The sequence below is a fragment of the Anguilla anguilla genome, chromosome 2 (genome assembly GCF_013347855.1).
Source record: "Anguilla anguilla isolate fAngAng1 chromosome 2, fAngAng1.pri, whole genome shotgun sequence".
NCBI classification, from domain to species: domain Eukaryota; kingdom Metazoa; phylum Chordata; class Actinopteri; order Anguilliformes; family Anguillidae; genus Anguilla; species Anguilla anguilla.
In genome coordinates this window covers 19,200,516-19,224,798 of record NC_049202.1, presented here as the reverse complement: position 1 = coordinate 19,224,798, position 24,283 = coordinate 19,200,516, and the positions used below count along the sequence as shown (strand labels likewise).

At 47.7% G+C, this 24,283-nt stretch overlaps 1 protein-coding gene across 4 annotated transcripts in view; it reads right to left on the bottom strand.

The window, feature by feature from the left end:
* Positions 1 to 639: 639 nt before the first annotated feature.
* sec24c (SEC24 homolog C, COPII coat complex component) overlaps positions 640 to 24,283 on the bottom strand; it is a 33,294-nt gene continuing 9,650 nt past the window's right edge. For all 4 annotated transcript variants that reach the window (XM_035406391.1, XM_035406392.1, XM_035406393.1 and 1 more), the window contains 17 exons: positions 23,075 to 23,186; positions 22,420 to 22,547; positions 16,028 to 16,166; positions 14,585 to 14,700; positions 14,243 to 14,367; positions 12,643 to 12,834; positions 11,653 to 11,746; positions 10,648 to 10,764; positions 9,813 to 9,983; positions 9,215 to 9,311; positions 8,662 to 8,807; positions 7,952 to 8,090; positions 7,053 to 7,171; positions 6,430 to 6,609; positions 5,432 to 5,623; positions 5,197 to 5,286; positions 640 to 1,600 (listed from right to left, as the gene is read on the bottom strand). In XM_035406391.1, coding sequence (XP_035262282.1) covers positions 1,460 to 1,600; positions 5,197 to 5,286; positions 5,432 to 5,623; positions 6,430 to 6,609; positions 7,053 to 7,171; positions 7,952 to 8,090; positions 8,662 to 8,807; positions 9,215 to 9,311; positions 9,813 to 9,983; positions 10,648 to 10,764; positions 11,653 to 11,746; positions 12,643 to 12,834; positions 14,243 to 14,367; positions 14,585 to 14,700; positions 16,028 to 16,166; positions 22,420 to 22,547; positions 23,075 to 23,186 — 2,298 coding nt within the window. In that variant the 3' untranslated portion in view covers positions 640 to 1,459. The remainder of the gene's footprint in view (positions 1,601 to 5,196; positions 5,287 to 5,431; positions 5,624 to 6,429; positions 6,610 to 7,052; positions 7,172 to 7,951; positions 8,091 to 8,661; positions 8,808 to 9,214; positions 9,312 to 9,812; positions 9,984 to 10,647; positions 10,765 to 11,652; positions 11,747 to 12,642; positions 12,835 to 14,242; positions 14,368 to 14,584; positions 14,701 to 16,027; positions 16,167 to 22,419; positions 22,548 to 23,074; positions 23,187 to 24,283) is intronic.

Below are 24,283 nucleotides of genomic sequence, written 5' to 3'. Positions count from 1 at the left end.
GCGGAACTATTTCCTGAGGCGTATGAATCCAGAGGCTGCTGTTCTCAAATAAACAAGTACCAGCGCAATAATACACCGTGAATACATAAAAATGACTGTGTTCATACATACAGCATCCGGAGACACAATGCCTCAGCACAAGCTGCTTTGGAATTAGATTAAGAGCATTTTATTTGCTTTAAACAGGGGTGAAAGCCCCTATGCCAGCTATAATTACGTCAGCAGATCTTCAGAAACCCGTGTATCTAAAATCTCATTCACTGCACACAAAAACCTCTCTGAAACATACACTAAACTTAAACAGCATAAAAAACTCCACAAAGTGAACTATCCCTTTATGATATGATTGTGCTGAAACTCTTTATCCTAAAGCATACTACTGTAGGTGCTTCATTCATGCATGCAGTGTATTTACACATCGTGTGATTAGCAACACGTCCACACGGTTTTAATCACTGTATGAGGGTTATTCCGATAACCTTTATGCTTACGAGCATGTTGCACTGTGACAAAAAAAAAAGAAAATACAGAGGATTCTAAGATAGACAGACAGAGTAAGTGAAGCTGAATAGACAAAGGGAGAGAGAGAAGGGATGGAGGGTGAGAACACGGCAGAAGTATAAAAATGGAATAAATCACTTTTTTGGTTTATCACTTTTAATATTTGTTAGGTCTAAAGTCATTTTTCACCATTTGTACAAAAATTCAAGCACTTCCAATCAAGGATACCAGTGTCTTAGACATGGGGTTGGATAGAGGGAAGGGAGGTTCAATCATTCATAAATTTACTCATTCATTCATTCACTCGTTCATCCGTTTGTTCATTCGTTCATTCATCCAGTGCTAGTGTTTTTGAAAGAACACTGGTTACAATAAGTATCAGAATTCTGTCTCCTCCAACACGTGCTGCTTATATACTTGCCCAACCTTAACCACTTTTCCCCGTGCTCCCTTCTCCACCAATGACCCTCGACCTGCTCCTTTTGTAGTCAGGAACAGAACGGGGATACTCTCAACCTGGATTTGTGAACAGTGGACTACAGCACCACCACAGAGTGCGACGTTCACGCGTACACTTTCAAGCACACGCGAACGCACGCACGCAGTACATACACACTTACACGGCTACATACAGCAGGCGTTTGGATTGTTTGAGACTGATGCCTGGCTTCACAGAGCGGAGAGAAAAAAAAAAAAAACAACCCAAAAGAAACCGGATGGGGATCCTGGCAGGGTAAAGATATCTGTCCATTCAGGAGAGCTCCATCTTTCTGTCCTTCAGAGGGATGGGAAATGAGAAGCAGAGAAGGGGGGAGGGGAAAGAGGTCATTCAGGGGACTGGAAGAGGTCATTCACATTGAGTCCCAAGGACAGGCCAGTCTGTGGTTGGTTGTGGGCTGGGGGCGAGGGGAAGTGAGCTGGGGTTTTGGCGCGGTGGCGGGGTGGCGGGGGTCGTATCCTAGCTCAGCAGCTGCCGGATCTCCTTGTGCATGTGACACAGGAAGTCCACGTAGGACGCCCCGCCGTTGCTGCTCTTGTCCTCCACCAGGAACTGCTTGAAGACCGCCTCCATCCTGTCCTCCTGTTTCACCACCATCAGCTGCAGAGAGACACACGGGGTTACACACACGCACACGCACAGGAGCACGCACACACACACACACACACTCTCTCACACATGCATACACACACGGGCACACACGACAGCAACAATGTTCTCACACTTTGCCACTGCTCCTATTGACATCATTAACAACTCAGTCACAAACCTTACACAGAAAAAACCTGCTAATGGCCCAGTATATCTCAGTCTGTCATAGCCTGAGGGACATCAATTAGATTAACAGACTTTACAACCAATGAAATAGATTGTCCACCAGTGTCTATTAATATAACATGTCAATAATCATCATTACTATGAATTATAACGCATTATAATTATATTACAAATATACCACATTTATATATGGTCCATGGTTTCATTGTACTTCTTTAAAAAATTGCTTTCATCTATTTTACATATTGCTTATGTTTACAAAAAGACAAGTCAGCGTTGACTTGAGAGGTGAGAAATGTTGTCGTCAGAGCCGTCGTCCGGGAGCCAGGTCATCACGGAACGGCTGACGCAGACGGAGGGCGCTCGTCACAGGCGGGGGGGGGGGGGGGGGGGGGGAGCGCGTCACAGGCGGGGAGGGGGGGGGGGGGGGGTCTGGGGCGTCACGGGACGCATCAGCCGCCGGCGTCCCGCTGTCGTCAGGCAGCCGGATTGCATCAGCAGCTCGGCGAATGAATCACCGGGAGCAGACTCCGCTGCGCGTCGGGGACGCCGGGGCCACTCAGCGGCCAGCCTCTCTCCCCATCCCTCACCCCGTAAAACGCACTCAAAACCCGGGGGCTGTTTCACAACACTCCCCCCTGTCTTAAATAAACCCCGTCATCTCCAAAACTACATGCAGTACAGACACGGTTCCAAGCTTGAAATAAAGAGAACATCTGTACCAAAATGACCAAACCCCCCTGATCCTACAAGAGTCTCGCTCAGTAAAAATACAGGACGTATTTATTCTGAAAAACAACAAAGAAATCCAAAAATAGTTTTATGCTTTCTTAATTCTGTAGTGATTACTCATACTACTGATACTGGATAAAACCAGATTTTTTCCCAGTCATACCATACAACACTTACAGCACCAGGAACAAATTTGGAGTTGACTGAATGAAGCAGTAAAATGTGACGCGTTTTAGCAAAAGTGGCCCCAAAACCCCGTCCAAATGGCACCAGACCTCTCCAAATTGGAACATCGCAGATTGGATCCTAAAACTGCACAGTCTGCCATATTCAACACTCCAACTGTCACAATGTCACTGCCTAGTCAGCTTTCTATGAGCTACTGTTTCAGTTTACCACATCGCTTTCCTGTAATTTGCTTATCTTGGCAATATGGACCATGATAGGTTAGACATATTTGTGACATCACAAATTTTGCTCATACGTGCATGTTTACAACTCTGACCTCCAGGAAGTATGTGGATGAAAAAGACACTGTGATGACAAAAATCTATCTGTATCGTCAAAGTCATGCTTCCAAGAGATAACCATTAAAAAAATTCTGGATTGGAGGGGATCTTTTTAGGAAGAATTTCTCACCGTTGATTATGATCTTCAGTCACATTGCATGTAACAAAACAGATTCCCTTCAATTGTGACCCAAGAAATCTCACTAGAAATATAAACTACTCGCTGCGTGGACAAGCTTAATTTTCAACCCTGGTTAGTAGATAAACATTATAATTGGTTGCGTGTACCGTAATACATTTTCTGGTATAAAACTGCTTATCAACAACAATTCTCTCACGGAAAATGTCCACTCGCACCAGTGCTCCTGAATTATATTTTACACTCGCATTTTCAAATTTCTAGGAGCGTATGCAAGCAAAACAAGTGCTGGCACAGAGAACAAAGAGTAGGCTATCCACAACTCCAAACAATCTGTGGCTATGGGAATAACGCTGTCTATTTTTGTGATGTAAAGGGGAAAAAAAGAAAACAGCTAGAGAACAATTATTGGTTTAAAGGCAGGTTTTTTTGCTTCCCATTTCAGCCAAAAAACAACTACAATGCTAGGCATGCAACGCATTTGTTTTCCGCACAAATAAATACAATTGCTTATTTAATGCGGCATGTAATGTGCAGTTACTGAATGTGACATTCTGAAAACATATCCACTTTGACAGAGAAAATTCAGTGGCCACACTGGCTACCAGTGCTGCAGTTCTAGTTGTCGCATTCCAGTTTTGACGGCCCTCGATCCTTGTTTTGGATTATAAAATATGATAATAATCAACTTGGGGTGTCAGTTTCTGCCCTCCTTTGGGAGGGGGGGACTGTCTTGTTATTTGTTTTGTTATCTCTAGTAGTTCTACTAATCCAGACAGCGTTTCTGCATTAAAGTGTCTAAGCATTACAATGGTATATGGGTCATAGCGCTGCTCCCTGAATCCATAAAAACAATAGCTTAAGACAATGTTATTGTTAGATGCTGGCTTCTAATTTCATGGTCATTGGGCTTCAAAGTGCCCCTCCAGATGTATTTTTAAAGCTTAAAAATATTATATATTGAATAATAATTTGTTTAATATTGTTTTTCCATCAAAAAATGTTCAATAAACTACTGAAAATGGCTTTGTAACATCCCTACATTACCCTCATTGAGAATGCCAGAATTTATGAATATGCAAATCAGTAACACTCGCTGCTGTTGTCCTGGGATATATAGTAGGCATGGCATCTGGAATCAAAATCTATTTCTTTTCGAAACCCATTGACTTCTGCGTGAGGTTCTGGAAGCAGTCATCTGCAAAATGTGCCCTACAAACACAGATACCCTCGATGCTGTCAGGTACATCCACGCGATTTTTATAAACAAATTCCACCCACTTTTGTTTCAGAACGGGCTCCTTTGGTAAAGAGTGGAGCAAAGTTCCTACCTCAGGATTGCACCCCGAAACAGTATAATCTGTCATGTTCAACACACCGACAGTCACATCAATTTCACTAACTAGCCATCTTTCTGTCACACCTGTTTACATCTCAGATGGCAGGGAAGTACAGAGAAGCTCTCCATCTACAGTGTAAGGATGTGAAGGCATTCTAGTGATATATTCTGCATAAAAATCAATCTGTTTAGTGAAAGTCACGCTTCTAAGAGTTAACCATTAAAAAAACATGTTTTTGAGTGGAAGGGGTCTTTAAGGGTATAACTCTTTAAGACAGAAGACCACAAATACAGCATGCGATTAGAACGTTCTTTTAGTGAACATTCTAATGCTCATGTAACAATCACAACTGGTAATTGAAAGTACTGCAGTTCTAGAACAATGCCTTAGAATTCCACTCTTCAAAGGGTTAAATTGCAGGCTCTTTCCATGCAGATGGGCAGCTGAGTAGTATAATGTGTAGAGAACTGTGCTTCTGACTCAGAAGCTGCAGGTTCGACTCCCAGGTGGGACACTGCAAGTTGTACTTATGAGCAAAGTACTTGACCTGATTTGCTTCAGTACACATCCTAGAGTATAAATGGACTGCACACTTAAACTGTAAGCTCTGTAAGTCGCTCTGGATAAAGGGGGCAGCTGAATGTATTCCAGATACGGGCGATGGGGGACTTTTACGGAGAGGGCAGGAAGGATTCATACCTTCATGTATCGCGACCGCTGCTCTCGAAAAGACTCGATGACGTCTCGCAATCTCTTCGAGAAAGGATTATCTAAAATCGGCAACGACGTCTGAGGGGAGGGGAGAGAAAGAGACGTGCATTAAATTGAGTATTTTTATATCGTACGTACAATCCAGTAAACATTTCCAGAAAACGCGTTATGAATCTGGATTGGGCTGCCCTGGCCCCCCTCTGCACGGGACGACGGGCCTCACCATCGAGGGGTCGATCTGGCCGAAGGCGGGCGCGCCGAAGATGTCCTGGAGCAGCTCCGGGGGCGCGGCGGCCCCCACCCACAGGAAGAGGTGGAGGCCGTTCTCCAGCAGGTAGACCCCGCCCTTCGAGAGACGCTCCTCAGAGGCCCGGATCGCCACCGGCAACGCCTCGCTTTCGACGTCCAGCTTTTGCTGCGCGGGGGGGGTGGGGGGGGGTGGGGTGGGGTGGGGGGGGAGACAGAGAAATGGGAAAGGCAGAGAGGGAGAGTGGAGATGAAAAGATGTGAGGAAGAGATGGGGAAAGCAGGGAGAGGTGACAGAAGGAGAGAAAGGGATGAAGAGAAGTAGAAATACAGAGAAAGAGAGAGAAGGGGGGGCAGAGAAAAGGGGAAGGCAGAGGGAGGGTGGAGAGGGAAAGACGTGAATAAGAGATGGGTAAAGCGGGGAGAGGCGACAGGAGGAGAGAGAGGGATGAAGAGAAGGAGAAAAAGCGAGAGAAGGGGGAGGGGGTACAGAGAAAATGGGAATGCAGAGAGGGAGGGTCGAGAAGAAAAGATGTGGGGAAGCGGGGAGAGGTGACAGAAGGAGACAGAGGGATGAGGGGAAGGAAAAACGAAAAGGAGAGAGAGAACACATGAAAAGAAAGGCAGACGGATGGGCAGGGGTAAATGGAGTGTCATCAGGACACAAGGCCCCGTGCGTAGCATTAAAGGCTAAATCCACGAAGTAATTAATCACCCGGCGCTGCAGTCATTTAGCCGCAGACAAGGAGTGGGAATTTGTGTGGGAATTGTGCTACCGGCACTGACACACGACCGCAGGGACTGCACGTACTGTACTCTGCTGGGGCAGTGGAGCCCTGCGCAGCTGCATTACACCGCATTAAAAATGTAGCGCTTCCCACAGCAGCGCTGAGTTCAGCAGAGCCGTAATGGAGGACGTCGGTCCTGCAGTTTACACACACACACACACAAGTGGGGAGGGGGGCGGGTCCTCACCAGGGGCAGCAGGCGGGGGTAGAAGAGGGCGTGGCTCTCGGCCACGTCCACGCAGCCGACCAGCTGGCGCAGGAAGGCGCGGTCGTCCAGGGAGGCCTCGGCCCGGGGCTGCAGCACGTCCGTCTTCAGGACGCAGTTCAGGTAGACCGGGAGCAGCTTCATGCACTCGGGGAGGATCAGCTGCAGGGGCGTGGCCCGGGGGGGGAGGCGGGGGGAGGGTAGAGTGTTAACACAGCTGGAGAGGCGTGGCCTGGGGTGACCGTGAACACTGTCCCATTAGTTTGTGGAACGTACCAACTAAAAGCAAGTCAATGCTGTCAGTCCTAGACAATACAAATCCTGCATTTAAAATGAATTAATTCCCCACCACCACTCCTTTAATATATGTAACAGTTTTCTTTTTTTTAAGTTTTTGAAAAAACGTATCATGCCAAATACAGCAAATGTTGAAACCCGACAAATTTCCCCACTCCTTGTCATCACGCTTTCATACAGGGTGTGGAGGGTGTCTACAAAATGGTACATTACACGCATGTGCTCTGTTTGTCAAAACTGCTGACCAGTGCTGAAGAGAGCACCCCCCCAAACTTCTGTGAAATGGTACAGTCCTGTGTGCTCCGTACCTGTCCTGCGGAGGAGGGGCTGGCGCAGTTCTTGCGGTAGCAGGCCAGGATCTGAGCGCACTGGTTGATCAGGCCGTCCCTCACCGCTGAAATGGGGCTGCTCAGCACGCTGCGATAGGCTGCGGGAACAAGGGGGAGGGGCATGAGGACAGGGACACGTACAAATACGAAATTCACAGGCATTATAGTAGCATACATCAACTACACTGCAGTACATGTTCGAGGCCCCGTGTTTAATCTGACTGATGCGAAGGTCATTTTTTCAGGTGTCACCACGTGACGCGTCACAACCCCGCCCACAACCCGCCGGTGGGCGTCGACCTGCAGTTCGGGAAGCGCTTGGCTTATTATGGGGGAGAGCAGTCTGTTTATCTGCACAGTCAGAACTGTTATTTCTCTCTCAGTGGCTTTTCTTGGTGATGAATGTTTGTTAAAAAAAGACAATCAATATATGAAACATTTTGAAGTTTAAAATGGGAAACAGCACGCCCCGCCCCCACCCCCCCCCCCCCTTTTATTTTTCCTAGACAGCAGAAAATAAAAACTATCAATCTTAGCGGCTTTGCGCATTACGGTCTGGCTGATAATTTGATTTATTGATGCGTCTCTCGCGCCTAGCGTCCCGTCGCGGACGCTTCGATGCATTTTTAAACGTACCCGTTTCCCCTGGACGGCACATTAATGTACAGCGACAGATCTCTTCGGCGACCCCTCTCGGAGTGGACCGCGACCGTGACGCTAACGCTCGCGTTCATGTTTAATACCCCTGCGGTTACCCACGTGCAGGTTTAAATGTGCCGAGTCAGCACGCTGCCCATAACAGCCAGAGTAAGACTGGAAAAATGAAATACAAACAGGAAGTGTGTCATCTCAGGTCAGCCGTGGGGTGCGGTTCTCACCGGACTTGGCCAGGAAGTTGATGATGGTGTCGGTCTCGCAGTTGCGGTAGAGGTCGGCCAGCTGGGAGCAGCAGTTGACGGACAGGTTGTGCACGCGCAGACGCCTCCGCCCGCTGCAGCTGGTGTACAGCACGGCGCACTGGGGGGAGGGATCGGTGGTCACGCCCACGGACACGCCCCGCTTTTATTCACACACCACGGGGTTAACTACTGAATGATAATCAATATGTGAACTTGTAATGAATTATACACTTATAACGGTGAGGGCCATTTACAGTCTGTATGGGCCACTTACAGTCAATGTGGACCATTTACAGCCAGCTTGGGCCAATCAGAGCCAATGCGGCCCAATTAGAGCCAATGCGGGCCAGGTAGAGCCAATGTGGGCCAATGTAAGCCAATGTGGGAAAGTCAGAGCCAGTGTGCGCCAGGTAGATCCAATGTGGGCCAGTTATAGCCAATGCGGGCCAGTCAGAGCCAATGTGGGCCAGTTACAGCCAATGTGGGCCAGTTAGAGCCAATGTGGGCCAGGTAGAGCCAATGTGGGCCAATGTGAGCCAATGTGGGCCAGTCATAGCCAATATGAGCCAATGTGGGCCAGTAACAGCCAGCGTGGGCCAGTAACAGCCAGTGCGGGCCAGTTAGAGCCAGTTTTCTCTCAGCAGGTACGTGATGTAAAACCCCACAGAGACAGGCCTGGGAGAGCTCACCTGCATGAGCGCGCCCGTCTCCTCGCTCAGCTTGTCGTCGTGTTTGAACTCGACCGTCACCGTCTTGTCACAGTCCAGACCCGCCAGCTCCACGTCCGTGGTGTTACTCATGTAGAAGGAGCCAAAGAAGTCTGTTGCCCGGATACCTGGAGGGGGAGAAGAGTCAAAGAGGACAGAGCGGATAGAGGGAAGGGAGGATGACAGTAGTAGTAAGAGAAGAAAGTAGGGAGATGAGCAAGAGATGCAAAGGTGGAAGAAGAAAAGCAGGATGAGAAGTGAGGGACAAAAGGCGATAGGAACAGAAAAGAGGAGGTGTGAGGAAGACGAGAAGCGAGGGAGTAAAATAAAGGACAAACTGTCAATCACAGGTGTGGAAAACAGTGAAAGTGGTGATACTGGTTTGTAAAAAGGAAGGTTGAAGAGCTGAAGTGTTTTGCCCGAGGTAGAGAAAGTGAATTGAAATGTGGGGGATGTGGTCACTACGTGGTCACTACGCGGTCAGCGCTGGGCGTGCGGCCGGACCGGTTTGAAAGGCGGCGCGGTCGTGGCTCACCGGTGCTGGTCCGCACCCTCAGCACCGCGTCGAAGACCATGTTCTTCTTCACGTCCCGCCGGAGGTCGTTCAGGAACCGCTCACTGTCCGTCTGTGCCTGATGGAAGCGCGCACACACGCGCACGCACGCACACGCACACTTGCGTTTTAGTTCCAACATCTTAATCTGGATACACTGCTCTCTTCCATTTTGGGGCCTAAAATATAATCACCCTGGGTCCAGATTACCCACCCACACAACCCTACTGTTAAAGGAGAATGTCAAGCAAAATTCAATGTTTTATGGTATATTTTATATGGGGACACACCCTCAATTCAGTCAGTTCCCAGAAATCTCTATTCTGTGCTCTATTCACAATTTACTTAGAGCACAGAATGGGCAGGGAATTCTTGTTTTTGGAATAAGTTTCAGGGCTGACCATAGCATGCAGGCTTTACAAACATTGATCTCCAGTCCAAGAATCAATTGGAGGCGACAGCCGATCCCAATGGGACAGGGAGGGCCTCTCAACAGCGGACGGATCAATGGAACACGATAACACTGACTGAGCTGAGGGACCCCTTTAAAGACCGTGCCCTTTGACCCCCGCCCCCTCACCTGGAAGTGCGTGTATTTGTAGACGGAGCCGCCGGTGGAGGCGGGGACCGCGCCGAGCGTGGCCACGTCGGCGTACTGGATGGGGAAGAGGAAGAGGTCCACGCAGCAGCCCTGCGCCACGCACTCTTTGGCCAGGTTGCCATAGAAACCCACCTGGGGCTGGAACAGGGACTGAGGAAATAAAAACACACCCCAAGAATTTTTAATGGGACCGAGCTGGAGGAATATGTGACTGAACAACGGGACTTCAAACAGTGTGAAGACACTCACACACATGCAGACACACACAGGCACAAGCACACACACACACTGACACACAGAGACACACACACACACACACACTGATACACAGGCACAGACATGCACATGCACAGACAAACACACAGAAAGACAGAGACACACACAAATACGCACACACACACAGGCACACACACACACACAGACACACACTGATACACAGGCACAGACATGCACATGCACAGACAGACACACAGAAAGACAGACACACACACACAGACGCACACACACACAGACACACACAGGCACACACAGGCACACAAACACACCCACACACACTGATACACAGGCACAGACATGCACATGCACAGACGGACACACAGAAAGACAGAAACACACACACATACGCAAACACACACAGGCACAGACTTGCACGTGCACAGACAGACACACAGAAAGACAGAGACACACACACATACGCACACACACACAGACACACACAGGCACATGCACACACATACGCACACACACACACACACAGACACACACAGGCACACACACACACACTCCTGTGGTCGGGTCAGTGGGCGTGGTCTACCTTCTCTTTGTCCGTGCCCACCAGCTTCTTGTCGTCGCGGTTCTTGAGTTTCCCAGGAGCCTCGGCGATGGGCAGGGAGGAGTGGAAGATGAAGAGCTTGCCCGCGCATTCTGCAGCCTGGCGACAGAGGAGACAAGCCTCACAGTTACCGAAAGCCAATCACAGGCCTCACTGTTACTGACAGCCAATCACAGGCCAGCTTCAACACCAAACCACACCCCTTACTGGAATACACCACCTACAAAGCAAACGTGCTGAAATCCTCGATTTCAAGGGAAACCCTAATTCAGCATTACTGGCTGAACCGCAGTGTGCTTTAAATGTCAGGCTTAAATGCCTAGACCACAGAGCTGCATTACAACTGGAACAGCTCACCGAAATCTGTGAAATAAGGATTATTAGCTGCTCCAACTGTAATGCCGTTCTGTGGACTATGGGTTCAAACCCGTTTGCTAAACTCCAGATAACCACACTGCAATTGGCTCAGTGTGTTTTATGGACCCCTACACTGAATCGTGGGACGCACTAATTCGGCGTTACTGTGCTTCACTGATCCCTGTGCTGTTCACACATCTCCTCTCCCTCTGGCTGATTGGATGCCTGTAGCCTGCATGCAGCAGCTACACGCACACGTCTGCACTCTCCAACACTAATGCAGGGCATTTATAAACCTTGACTTATTATTTATCGTGAATGTTTTAATGATTTTTATTGATTCTATTTTTTTTTTTTTATTGCTTGATTTTTATTTATTTATTGTTTGATTCTTTTTTTATTGTCCATTATATTGCTATTTCCCTTAAAATGTATTAAAAAAAGAAAGAAAAAAAGATAAGGTAAGTTTGGCTGAATGGTCTGTTCTTGTAATCACGTTTCCTGTTCATGTTCTTAAGGGCAATGGACTACAAATACAACTGGGCATTGCGCATTGTGAAAACTACAATTTAAAAAAACATCTGGTTTAAAAGATAAGGTGTCATGAAGGGAAGGGAAGTGGGTTCCAACCTTCAGGGCCTCCAAACCGGCCTGAATGACCGGCCCGTACAAGGTTTCAGTCTCCCGCGTGTCGGCAAACATCTCTGGGATCTGGTCCAGCAGGCTGCAACACAACCGCACACAGACCGCTGTTCAGGAAATCAACTGATCAACACAACCGCACACAGACCGCTGTTCAGGAAACCAACTGATCAACACAACCGCACACAGACCGCTGTTCATGAAATCAACTGATCAACACAACCGCAAACTGACCGCTGTTCAGGAAACCAACTGATCAACACAACCGCACACAGACCGCTGTTCAGGAATTCAACTGATGAACACAACCGCACACATACCGCTGTCCATGAATTCAACGGATCAACACAACCGCAAACAGACCGCTGTTCAGGAATTCAACTGATGAACACAACCGCACACAGACCTCTTTTCAGGAAATCAACTGATCAACACAACCATGCACAGACTGCTCTTTTCATGTTAAGTTTAACAACACGGATGAACGAAAGCAGCTTTCTTTCTTTTTCCACTCTCTATAACACACTCAAACACCTTCTTACTGACAATAAACAAGACATACACCCTGAAACTCACACTCAGCAACCGAACACAGATTTACTCTCTTATTCCTGGACTGAATTAACCTGAGTCTGTTACCGATTACACCCAGGGTTCGAACTGTAAAGAAAACGGGGGAGGGGTTTTCTCAACAGCGATCACGGACTCATGTACCGATTGCCGCAGACACACACATAACAATAAACGGTAAAACATTAGAGAATAAACAATGTGTTGTTTGGAATATGCTATAAGACACAGAGGAGAAAGCAGAGGAGGGGACAACTTGAGCAGTGGCAGCGGTAGGGGGCCACTCGATTCAAACTTGACTCAGTGCAGCCGCGACAGACGTTCTGTACAAGGCGCGCACGCAGCAGAAAGAGGTGAAAGAGGGCGGGGCCTTCACGCGGAGGACGGCGAGGGCGTCTCGGGCCCCACCTCTCGATGACAGGCCGGGACTCGGCCACGCCGACCAGGAAGCCGTCCAGCAGGGGGACGAAGGCGTCGGCCACGTCGGAGACCACCAGCATCTGCGGCTGCGCCAGGGAGCCCTTCACGTTGTAGAAGTGCAGCACCTTGCTGTAGGTGACGAAGCCCACCCTGACGGGCGACTCCTCGTCTTCCTCCTCCCTGCGGACGCAGCGAGGCACAGGGGTCTGAGTGAGACACTAGGGCCATTTCAAAGATAAATTATTACAATTTTCTATCTGACATTTAAGCGCTGTGATTTTAATAGTTCAGTGATTATTCGCTGGAAGCGACTGTTTTATAAACCAGGTTTGCTCTGGACTTCAGCTACTAAATCCTGCCACAGACTGTAGCCACACCTCTCCAGTCAGACAGACACAAAGCAGACAGTCTGTACCTGGACAGTTGGGCAGCTGGGTCAGTATCTGGGCAGTCGGTCAGTACCTGGGTCGGTAAAGCAGTGTGTACTAATGCAGACAGTCTGTACCTGGGCAGGTGGTTAGTATCTGGTCAGTTGGTGCTGCAGTATGTACTAAAGCAGACTGACTGTACCTGGGCAGGTGGTTAGTATCTGGTCAGTTGGTCAGTACCTGGGGAGTAGGTGCTGCAGTATGTACTAAAGCAGACTGTCTGTACCTGGGGAGGTGGTTAGTATCTGGTCAGTTGGTCAGTAGGTGCTGCAGTATCTACTAAAGCAGACGGTCTGTACCTGGGCAGGTGGTTAGTATCTGGTCAGTTGGTCAGTAGGTGCTGCAGTATCTACTAAAGCAGACGGTCTGTACCTGGGCAGGTGGTTAGTATCTGGTCAGTTGGTCAGTAGGTGCTGCAGTATCTACTAAAGCAGACGGTCTGTACCTGGGCAGGTGGTTAGTATCTGGTCAGTTGGTCAGTACCTGGGGAGTAGGTGCTGCAGAATATACTAAAACAGACTGTCTGTACCTGCGCAGGTGGTTAGTATCTGGTCAGTTGGTCAGTACCTGGGGAGTAGGTGCTGCAGTATGCACTAAAGCAGACTGTCTGTACCTGGGCAGGTGGTTAGTATCTGGTCAGTTGGTCAGTAGGTGCTGCAGTATCTACTAAAGCAGACGGTCTGTACCTGCGCAGGTGGTTAGTATCTGGTTAGTTGGTCAGTACCTGGGGAGTAGGTGCTGCAGTATGCACTAAAGCAGACTGTCTGTACCTGGGCAGGTGGTTAGTATCTGGTCAGTTGGTCAGTAGGTGCTGCAGTATCTACTAAAGCAGACGGTCTGTACCTGCGCAGGTGGTTAGTATCTGGTCAGTTGGTCAGTACCTGGGGAGTAGGTGCTGCAGTATGTACTAAAGCAGACGGTCTGTACCTGGGCAGGTGGTTAGTATCTGGTCAGTTGGTCAGTACCTGGGGAGTAGGTGCTGCAGTATGTACTAAAGCAGACGGTCTGTACCTGGGCAGGTGGTTAGTATCTGGTCAGTACCTGGGTCGGTAGTGCAGTATGTCCCAAAGCAGACAGTCCTTACCTGGGCAGGTGGCTAGTATCTGGTCAGTACCTGGGGAGTAGGTGCTGCAGTATGTCCCAAAGCAGACAGTCCTTACCTGGGCAGGCAGTCGAGCAGCGTCTTGAGCTCCTGACAGACCAGGCTGACCACGCCGGTCTTGACCGCGTTGTATGACACGTCAATCATGAAGATGAAGGCTGGAGGCTGAGGCGGTCTGTTGTTCTGCAATGCAGAGCACGCTCAACCTTAACACCTTAGCACTACAGTAAGGCCCAACACAGAACTACTACAGTAGGAACCCACAGAGCTTTTAGAACACATTACTACCAGAGTAGGAACCCACAGAGGATATAGAACACATTACTACTTCAGTAGGGACACACAGAGAATATAGAACACATTACAAGGAAAGAAAAAGCACACAGAGGAGATAGCATACCTTGCAGTACTCCACAGTGGCCAGGAACTCATAGCTGCCCCTGGAGAGCTCTGGCCGGTGGTAGCAGTCCACACGCTTCCCTGTGTGATCCAGGTGCTGGAAGTAGTGGGGAGGCACTGCGGAAGGAGATGCCACAGATACGACATGAACAGATTTGCCCCGTCCACTGGGGATTCATGGTAGCGCGCTCCTTTGTGTCTAAGCACATCTAATTCTGTACGCCACAGCAGGGGGTGCCAAGCAGAGATGATATCGCTTCATCCGGAGTGTAGCACAGTGGGTAAGGAACTGGGTTTGTAACCAAAAGGTCGCAGGTTCGATTCCCGGGTAAGGACACTGCCGTTGTACCCTTGAGCAAGGTACTTAACCAGAATTGCTTCAGTATATATCCAGCTGTATAAATGGATACAATGTAAAATGCTATGTAAAAGTTGTGTAAGTCGCTCTGGATAAGAGCGTCTGCTAAATGCCTGTAATGTAATGTAATGTAATCCGGGACCCTCAGCTGACTGGCAATTTAAAGTACGAGTCACACACACACACATGGGAACACGCACACACCACCGGCAGGATGAAGCCACGTGGAGTCGGTGATTATACACGTACAAGCAAATATTGACAATGAAAACGGGGTGAGACGTCCTAACGTGAAAGGTAACAGGGGTTGAGAACTTAAAATTCCTGAAAACTTCTCCCGCCAAATGAGCCGCTCACAACAGACCATAATCAGGGCTTCGGTCCACAGAAGAACATCGTCTGAAAGCACCGGGCAGATGTTCCTCCGATTACAAGCGCGAGTGCAACTCAAGAGCAAATGCAAATAGCCTATCCTATTTATGCGCGAATCGCACGCCCTTTTTAATGGGGCTCCGTTACACAGCTCGGCCATTTATTTATACGGCGATGCCGGTTCACACTCAGATGCCCAGCGGTAAACCCTCAGTCGAATCCCATCCCACTTGACCCATGGTGAACCTTCAGCTAACGCTGCATGTGTAAGGTATGAAAGGCACACGGAGAAGGGCGGGGTTAAGCTGGCTAAGGTTCCGTTCTTGTGCAATTGTTTGTATTAATGCCTCCTAATGACAGGTCTTCAGCAGTGAGAGATGTTTTTCTTTTCCAAACCGTGCCAGCTCTGGGGTAAAATAGCCACTAGCACCTCGTAAGTATATACATTTCAGCTGCAGTGTTCCTGGGGTGCGGGTAGGATGCCATATCGGTAACCTGAGAGGCACATTAATTCACAAAATCGACTTTATAAATAAAACCAAACGACAACCCAAAGACAAACATCAATAACAACAACAGAAACCAAACAAAAACAAACAACAACAAAACTTGAAGAGTAAGAAAAAACAAAACAAAAAAAACCACGCTAATGCTGATTGCAAGTGACAAAACAAAAGGCGTACATTTGCGTATCCACGGCGACGTGGAGCTCACCTTCTGTCACGCAGGAGCAGAATCCGCACTGGAACCGCCGCCCCCCCTCGATGAACTGCATGTAGGGGCACATGTAGGCCTTGCAGCGGTTGCAGCGGATTGGACCGCCTTCGCCGTGGTCGACCGGGTCGGGCAGGGCCTGCGGGGGAAATAAAACACATTAACATCAGCTGTAACATTCACCCCGTAACACTGGTGTAATTACACCACAACTATATACAACAGGTCTGGGAGTTAAAACCAAAACGCGTCAAGATACAAAACAACACTTGACGCTTAAACAATAATTCAATGCCTCAAAAACATCTCAGATTTGTCCACGATATGACTGCATAATGACACATTCTGTTGCAAACAAGATTCCCAACGAAACCCATGAACAGACCAATGCGACCGGAGAAACCAAATCAGTCAACTTTAGTTCAACACAGGCCAGTAAAATAATACTCCATGCTTACTTACGTAACACTACATCATGGGCTTATTTTCACTGTAATGTAATGCTGTAATGTAAATACTTTTGGAAGGCACAATACCTCAGTTCCACTATTTTCACAGGGTTTCAAATTCTTAAAATCATTTGAAAGGATTTTACGAGTCTGAATCCCACTCCTAATAGGTTCAATTGTACTGTTACCAATTTCTTATTATTTTAAAGTGGGAAATGAATGGCTTTACCTAGCGACAGCTATTTAGCAAACTACTTTGCTAGTTGTGTTTGATGGTGCCCTCACACAGCAATTTTGCATGATAAATGATTGGATACCAGATCGTGGGATGCGTCTGCAACCCAACAACCAGTACCTAACCCATATGAGGCCACCAGCAAACTGTAGACAAAAACTTCAAAGTCACGTTGAGAGCCTAGACAAAACACAAATTAAGTTTCTAAGGTAAGTTAATAAAAATATGAATTCTGAAATCTTTTATGATGGTTTGGTATTGAATTAGTGTATAGACCAGGATGGGTCAAAAACAGCAAGTCATTTTACTAGCGTCATTCTCACTTAACAATTGCTACTTTTTCTTAATCCTAACCAGCTTCTCTAGATCTTATTTTGAATCACGCTTGTGAAATGACACGTTGAAAAGTCCTTAGTCATCACTGCAACAGTACGCTGACAAACAGGTGCACAGAATTGTAGCAGAGTTCTAAATCACAATTATGAGCATGCTTAAGTCACCAAAGGCAATGCTGTAATTCTAGATCACAGGTGTCAGACTTCACTCCAGGAGGGCCACAGTGTCTGCTGGTTTCAGATTTTTAGTTTTTTAGTTTCAGCACCACAGATTCGCATGGATTGGCTGATTGGCTAAAGGATTCCACACACCTTGTTCTCAAGGCCTTAATTGGATGCTGACTGAAAGGAAACCATAAAAACCTGCAGACGCTGTGTCTCACCAGAAAGTAAGTGTGTTAGGCCTGTTCCAGGTAAATACCACGCACCCACACAGCTAATGGGCAACTGGAGTCGACGCGTGGAGACAGGAGGAGGGCCATCAGTCACGGACGTCTCAAAGCTTTGGGAACTCAGTAACCCATGAGAAACTGAACACTGAGCTACGGGCTCTTCTGCGGGTGGAAACCAAGCCACACAAACACTTGTGAGGTAAGAGTGAGGTTACACTCAGCCCAAAATGGGTGCAGCCAAACTCAGCTGTCAATCTTTTTCATTGACATATAATATGGACTTATCTGGACCAATAAAAAGATTTAGCTCAACACTGCAGAAGAACTCCCTTAAAGTACAGGAGTTACAGATAGGCTGATAGCATACAGTGGCTCCACTATACACAGTGGTTTAAATGAAGCCTTCAGACCCAACCTTCACAGATAGCTCTGCCGCTTAACCCTTCTACAGCCTGGCCATCTGCAGAGTTAAGGCATCGCACACTTCAGGTAAAAGGCTCTAAAGGATCTTTATTGTTGGTAATATGATCGAAAGGGGAGACCCCATTTTCAGGTTCCACTTCTCAATGGGTTTCATCGCTAACAGTTAAGTCAACTTTGACTTCCCTCGCCCTGGCACCGCAATGTTCACAGGGACACTGAACACTAGCATCCTCCAGAACTTTCCATCATTTTTGCCTCTTAAATCTTTTTTGTTTTCACATTTTAAATCAGAGAACCCACAAGCATTGTGCACTGTGAAAGGTGGGAGAAGCCTGTACACTGTTGTGGGAATATAAAAAGAGTTTGCAGCTCGTGTGCACTGCGGCCTCTAGAGGGCGCTGGCGCTTCCTTCCAGGGGTGCCCGGATCGCTGTCTCCCGCTGATCTACGCAGACAGCTGCAGGGACGGGGCCTAAAAAAGCTCCGGTCGTCAGTCACACGCGCTCGAGACAGGGGGGTACAGAGGACAGCGGGGCGGGGCCGCTTCAAAACAACTGGGGCTCCCGGAGCTGAGGTGTTGCTCTCTGTCCTAATCCAACAGAGCTGGGGCAGATTCCGTTCCATCTGACGGGGGGTCGACCCGTGAGTAATCAGGCCCAGGGAGCACACTGACTGCGTGAATGACTGCAACCTAAAGCCACAGGCCTTGTGACAGACCAGGACCAGGGTCAGAGGAGGACAGGAGAATGGAGACAGGGAAGAAAGGGACAGAAGGAAGAGAGAAGTAGGGAAGACAGCAATTTCAAGAAGTACAGTGCCATGGAAAAGCATTTGCCCCCTTCCTGATTTCATGAATATTTGTCAAACTGAATGGTTTCAGACGTTTAGACAAAATGTAGTATTAGACAAAGGAAACTGGAGTAAACCAAAAAGACATTTTAAAAATTATTATTAAATTTATTTAATGCAAAAAGTTATCAAACACCCATATCACCCATGTGAAAAAGCAATGGCTCCCAATAACTGCAACCAGACACTTTCTATAGATTGATATAAGTGTTTCACATTGCTGTGGAGGAATTTTTGCCCACTCGTCTATGCAGAACTGCTTTAATTCAGACAAATTGGTCGGTTTTTTAGCATCGGGTCCTGCCACAGCATTTCTGTTGGGTTCAAGTCAGGACTTTGATTAGCCACTCCAAAACATAATTGGTTGATCGAGTACCTAAGGGGTCAATTACTTTTTCACATGAGCTTTCATTAAATAAATGGAAAATTTTTAAAAAAGTATTTCCCTTTGTCTAATATTACATTTTGTCTAAAGATATGAAACCATTCAGTGTGACAAATATGCAATAATAGAGGGAATCAGGAAGGGGCAAAGACTTTTTCAGGGCACTATCAAATCTACTTTTAAGCAAAATGAAAAAAAAAAGGTGGCTCTGGAAGAACTTAATGTACACCTTAGTGAATAAACCTCACAAAAAAATTCATAAATGTTCATGTGAACCACGGTGCAGAAACGACTCCGGGTGAGGCTGTAAATTGCCTTTGACTCAGAGTAAATGTGGGTGTATCTGTTCTCGCTTTACTGATTGGAGTGGATTGTGCCCTTTTTCTCTATGGCATTTTGGAAAACAGGTTGGTCGGTCAGGCACAAGTGGTTGAGATCCCATTTGACACAGATCATCTGTGGCTTTTACTTAAATGTTAAACCAGAGGTGAGACACTGAGGGGTGATCTTTGATTCAAACTTGAGCTTTCAGCCCCAAATAAGGAAAAATTATTATTAATTTCTCAGACCACAGCTGGACTTCCAGACCCACATAAAGAGAAACTACCATTATTCAGCCGCAGTGAGACGGTGCCGACACCATAAAATGAATTCACACATTTTGTGTCAAGTAAACCAGATTTTGGAAACACACTTTTTCTGGTCTTCCAAGCACAGCACGGAAAGACTACAACTGGATCAAAATGCTGCTGCAAGACTATTGACCAAAACAAGGAAGAGCTCATATTACCCCCCTGAACTTGCATCTTTGTGCTGACTGCTTGTCTGTTTCACAATCGATTTTAAAGTCATTTTGCTCATTTTTAAAAGTCCTAAAAAGGCTTGGCACCAGAACACATTTCTCAACTTCTGGAAAAATATCGGCCCGATGCCCATGTGCCCTCCAATCTGCAGACGCAAGACTTCTGAGAATCCCCAAAGTTCACAAAAAAAAAGCAGAAGCTTCCTTTGCCTTCTACGCTTCTAAACTATGGAAAAGGCTGCCTCGGCAGATCAGAGGCACTGAAACTTACTTATTCCTGATTCTTTTAGTTGCCCTTTTTAGTGTGCAATATGTTTGTGTTTTCTTGGAAGAGTATCTTAGAATATCACCTTGTATCTTTTATGGTTTCTGCGAAGCAATCTGGGCTGCAAATAATAACATGAAAGGTGCTATGTAAATCAAGATCATTATTATTATCCATCCATCCATCATCTATACCTGCTTATCCTGAGCAGGGTCGCGGGGGGTGCTGGAGCCTATCCCAGTGTGCATTGGGCGAGAGGCAGGAATACACTCTGGACAGGCCGCCAATCTATTTATTATTATTATAATAATAATAATTATTACTGTTATCACTATTGGTAGTATTATTATCAGGATTAATTAATGTAGGACTTGTTTCCCAATATAAACCTTTCAGGCAACAATTCATTGATAGCCGATGGATGGAACTGTATATCGTAGCAGGGTTCCTGAAGTCTGCGACGACACCTGTGGTTCCCTGTGAACGAGTAGAGCCTAGATTGGCTGAACTGAAAAAACACATCGGCGTCCTCTCATCATACTTTCACACGTTCTTACACCCTAAGGAGGCGGTCCAATTTTCAAACAGGAGACCGAAATGAAGCCAACGGCGCAGGAGGGAAATCAAAGTCGCAGGGTGACAGACGGTCGGGGGTCGCTCGGGCTTGAGCAGACACGGTCGACGGATTAAAAAAAAACGCTTCGTTCGTGTCGGCTGGTGAAGAAGGCCGCGGAGGTGCGCGCCGGAGAGCAGCCGGGCGGCGGAAAGGCGAAGGACGTCCGCGAGGAACGGGCGAACCTCGACCTGCCGCTCAAAAACGACAGCGCGAATCAATCAAACGGAAAACAGAGACGCGAGCCGGCGGAGGGGAAGGGGAGGGACGAAGAGGAGCGGAGGGGAGGAAAGATGGAGCGACGCGGAAGCGCCGGGGGGAGAGCAGATGACATTGAAGGTCCCTTTGCCGAAATCGCTGCCGGAACGGGCCTAAATCCGGCAGCTGGGCGGCCTAAAGCGGATCTGACAGCAGGTGCTGGATTTGGCCTGGGGCTTCAGGACAACCCCTTTCACAATGAGGTAAAGGTGATTTAAAGCCCCCCCCCCCCTGCTTCCCCTTTTCAAATTTAAAGCACTTCCTGAGAAGTTCTAGGCTTAATTAAGAAGCAATAAAGATAAAAAGATACACAGCCGCAGTTGAGACCAGGGGAATACCAGAAAACTGCCCTCAGTAGCCCTGTGTGTGTTCCAGTCTAAGAGGAAGTATGAGTGTGTATTTCACTAGAATGACAATGTCTTCTTGATGTTTCTTAAGTAGATTAATAAGACTGAATATGAACACATTTTGGGTGTGCCCAGTCCACGTGCCTTCTCTGCACGTGTGTTTTCTGTGACTGAGAGGGTTGCTGATGTTCTAGTCACTGAACACCTGTTCAATTCGCACTATTTGATGCGGTCTGCCGGTTAATTTAGGTTGTCCTCCTTCAACCAGGAAAACTTATGGGACATGCAGTCACTTCACAATGAAAAGAAATCCATGTCCCAAACTGAATCAATGGCAAAGCTAAAAATGCCACGCGCACACACGGAAACCCATACACAAACTAGACAAAAAGAGACGCACACACACTAAAAGAACAGAAAAATACAGAAATACACTTACAAGCATACAGAGAAACACATAAACACAAAATGCACTCACGTTCAGGTAAACATAAGTATCAAAAAAAGTGCACACACCCTTCAATGGCAGCTTTGAAGTGGCTATTGTTCTGTGGTGACACACAGTTAAAGATCTAAATGGAGGGTTGGTAATGACAACCCCCCCCCCCCCCCCCACCTCCAAAATAGACTCAAAGTCACTGTTGCATGAAATTCCATCCAGCATCGCAGACACAGTTGGTAAACTATCGTGTGAATTTTTAGATACAATACTGACGATTGTTCATTCTCTCAGAATGGTACATGCTGCTAAGTTACAGACTGACTTTTCTCTTTCAGCTCCGCCTCCCACCTCCGCAGCCTTCTCCTTGTCCGCCGCACTTTTTGCTCCTCACGCTGCCCCGCCCCCCTCCTCACGGCCCCCGCCCAGTGCCAATCGGCCTCAGAAATCAGGGGCCAACCTCTCAAAGCAATGCCAGCCTCTGAAATCAACATCAGCCTCTAACGCCAATCCCAAAAATCAACGTCAAGCCCCGGAAATCAGCGCTCCCAGAATCCCCCCCGTTCCTTTCCGCTGGCGAGAGAGAGACGGCGGCGCTCACCTCGTCCGGGGGGAGCGCGGCCAGCGGCTTGATGACGGCGGCCAGGGGCACCTGGGACTGCTTGGCCATGTCGGAGGTGCAGGGCACGCTGTAGGCGGTGCAGCGGACGAAGCGGGGGCTGGCGTTCCCTGCGAGGGGGGGGGAGAAAACGCTAAGGCGTAAACTTACACAAGAAAGGAGAGAGGAAACGCGAACGCGGCGCGTGGCGCGTCTCCGCTCCGCCAGGGAGGGGCTCTGAAGGCTCGCCGTGCTGCTCGGGCTCCGTTCGGTTCAAAGGAAACCCCCCCCCCCCCCCCCCCGCGCTGCGGCAGGGTCAATCTCACAGGACCCCCTTCATACTTTTATGAAGTCACAACATTGCTTTTCTGTCAGGGAAATGAAGTTCCCCAGCGCAGATGGCCTGACTGAAGTTCCTTCCAGCAACAGCAGGTCTTTGGAGATTTTTCTGGAGAAAAAGAAACTTTGGCTTCCATTTTATTTATTATTTTATCGTCACAAACTCGTACGTAAAAGCTTCAGGAACCAGGCGAGGCGGGGACTGAGCGAAAAGGGACGAGGAAGGAGGAAGGAAAGAGGGAAAGAGAGGCAAATGGAGGGAGGAGAGGAAGGGAGAGAGGGAGGAGACAGAGGGAGAAATCAACAGCGGGAAACTCACCTTGATCTCTGACCTGACAAGTGGTGGTGACAAGCGGTGGGGCCTGACCCCTGACCCCTGTGATGAAAGGTTCATTGCCCTTGCTGGCCTTGTCATCCTCAATCACCTGGATCTGAAGCAAGAGGGTGCCATTGAGTGGAGAGAATTACAGGGTTACTCTCTCTCTCTCTCTCTTTCCCTCCCTCCCTCCCTCACACACACACACAGTTTGGACAACCTCAGAGAACAGAGAATTCGCCAACCAAATCTCTTGGGAGCCAAGGGGATCTAATCAAAAACAGAAATTTGAGTTCTGGGCCAAAACATACATATCTCAATCTCAGCTGCTTCCCTGAATGGAGGCTAGCATTTCATGGCACATCTAAACTCACCCCGTTGATTACAAGTAGCATATGGTGTTGTAGAGGTTGTCCAAACTAGCTTCTGTATTCAAACAAGCTACCTGATATTACCACACATGAAAGACATTTTCAGATATTATCACAGTGAGGTATGAGTATGGGATGAGATTGGCACAGAAAAATGACACCAACATCAATGTGCACTATCCCGGGTAGAAGTCAAGTGGAGCCCTACAAAATACATTTCATTTCCTCTTGATTTTGGATTTCTTGGCTTAATTTTTCCTTGTTTCATACATCTCGATTATCATATAAGACATATATTTATTTATTCTTTGCTGCATTGACTATTACTTCAGTTGTATCGGAATTCATTTTGGGCCCCCTGCCCCTTCGGGACTTTTATTTTGAAATAACCATCTTGGATGAGTAATTCAGAATGACGATCGGACGATCGGTGTGGTTTACAACCACGACCGAACTTTGCTGGCTAGCAAGCACCATCTCAGAGCCAGTTTGGGTGAAACTCGAAGGGGAACGCTGCTAAAAAAGACCTGCAGCTACGTACAGTAACCGTGGGATAGAGGGGGGATGGCGGGGAGGTACATGCATTTGGACAGGCAAATCTTCTGCATAAATGATTCATTGCAGTTTGTAGTTTACGGGAGTTAGAAAGAGCACCTCTGAGCTTCCAGACGCAATCTGATTCCGTGAATATTAACTGAATCGGCAATACGAATCGTCTTGATTCTGCCTTTCGCACGGAGGGACCAAAGTGCAAACTGATAGGGTGTCTGAGGGCTGTGCAGCCGTCGCAGCAGGCTGCTACAGACACACTGCATGACTCAGCAACGGGGAGGCAGATGTC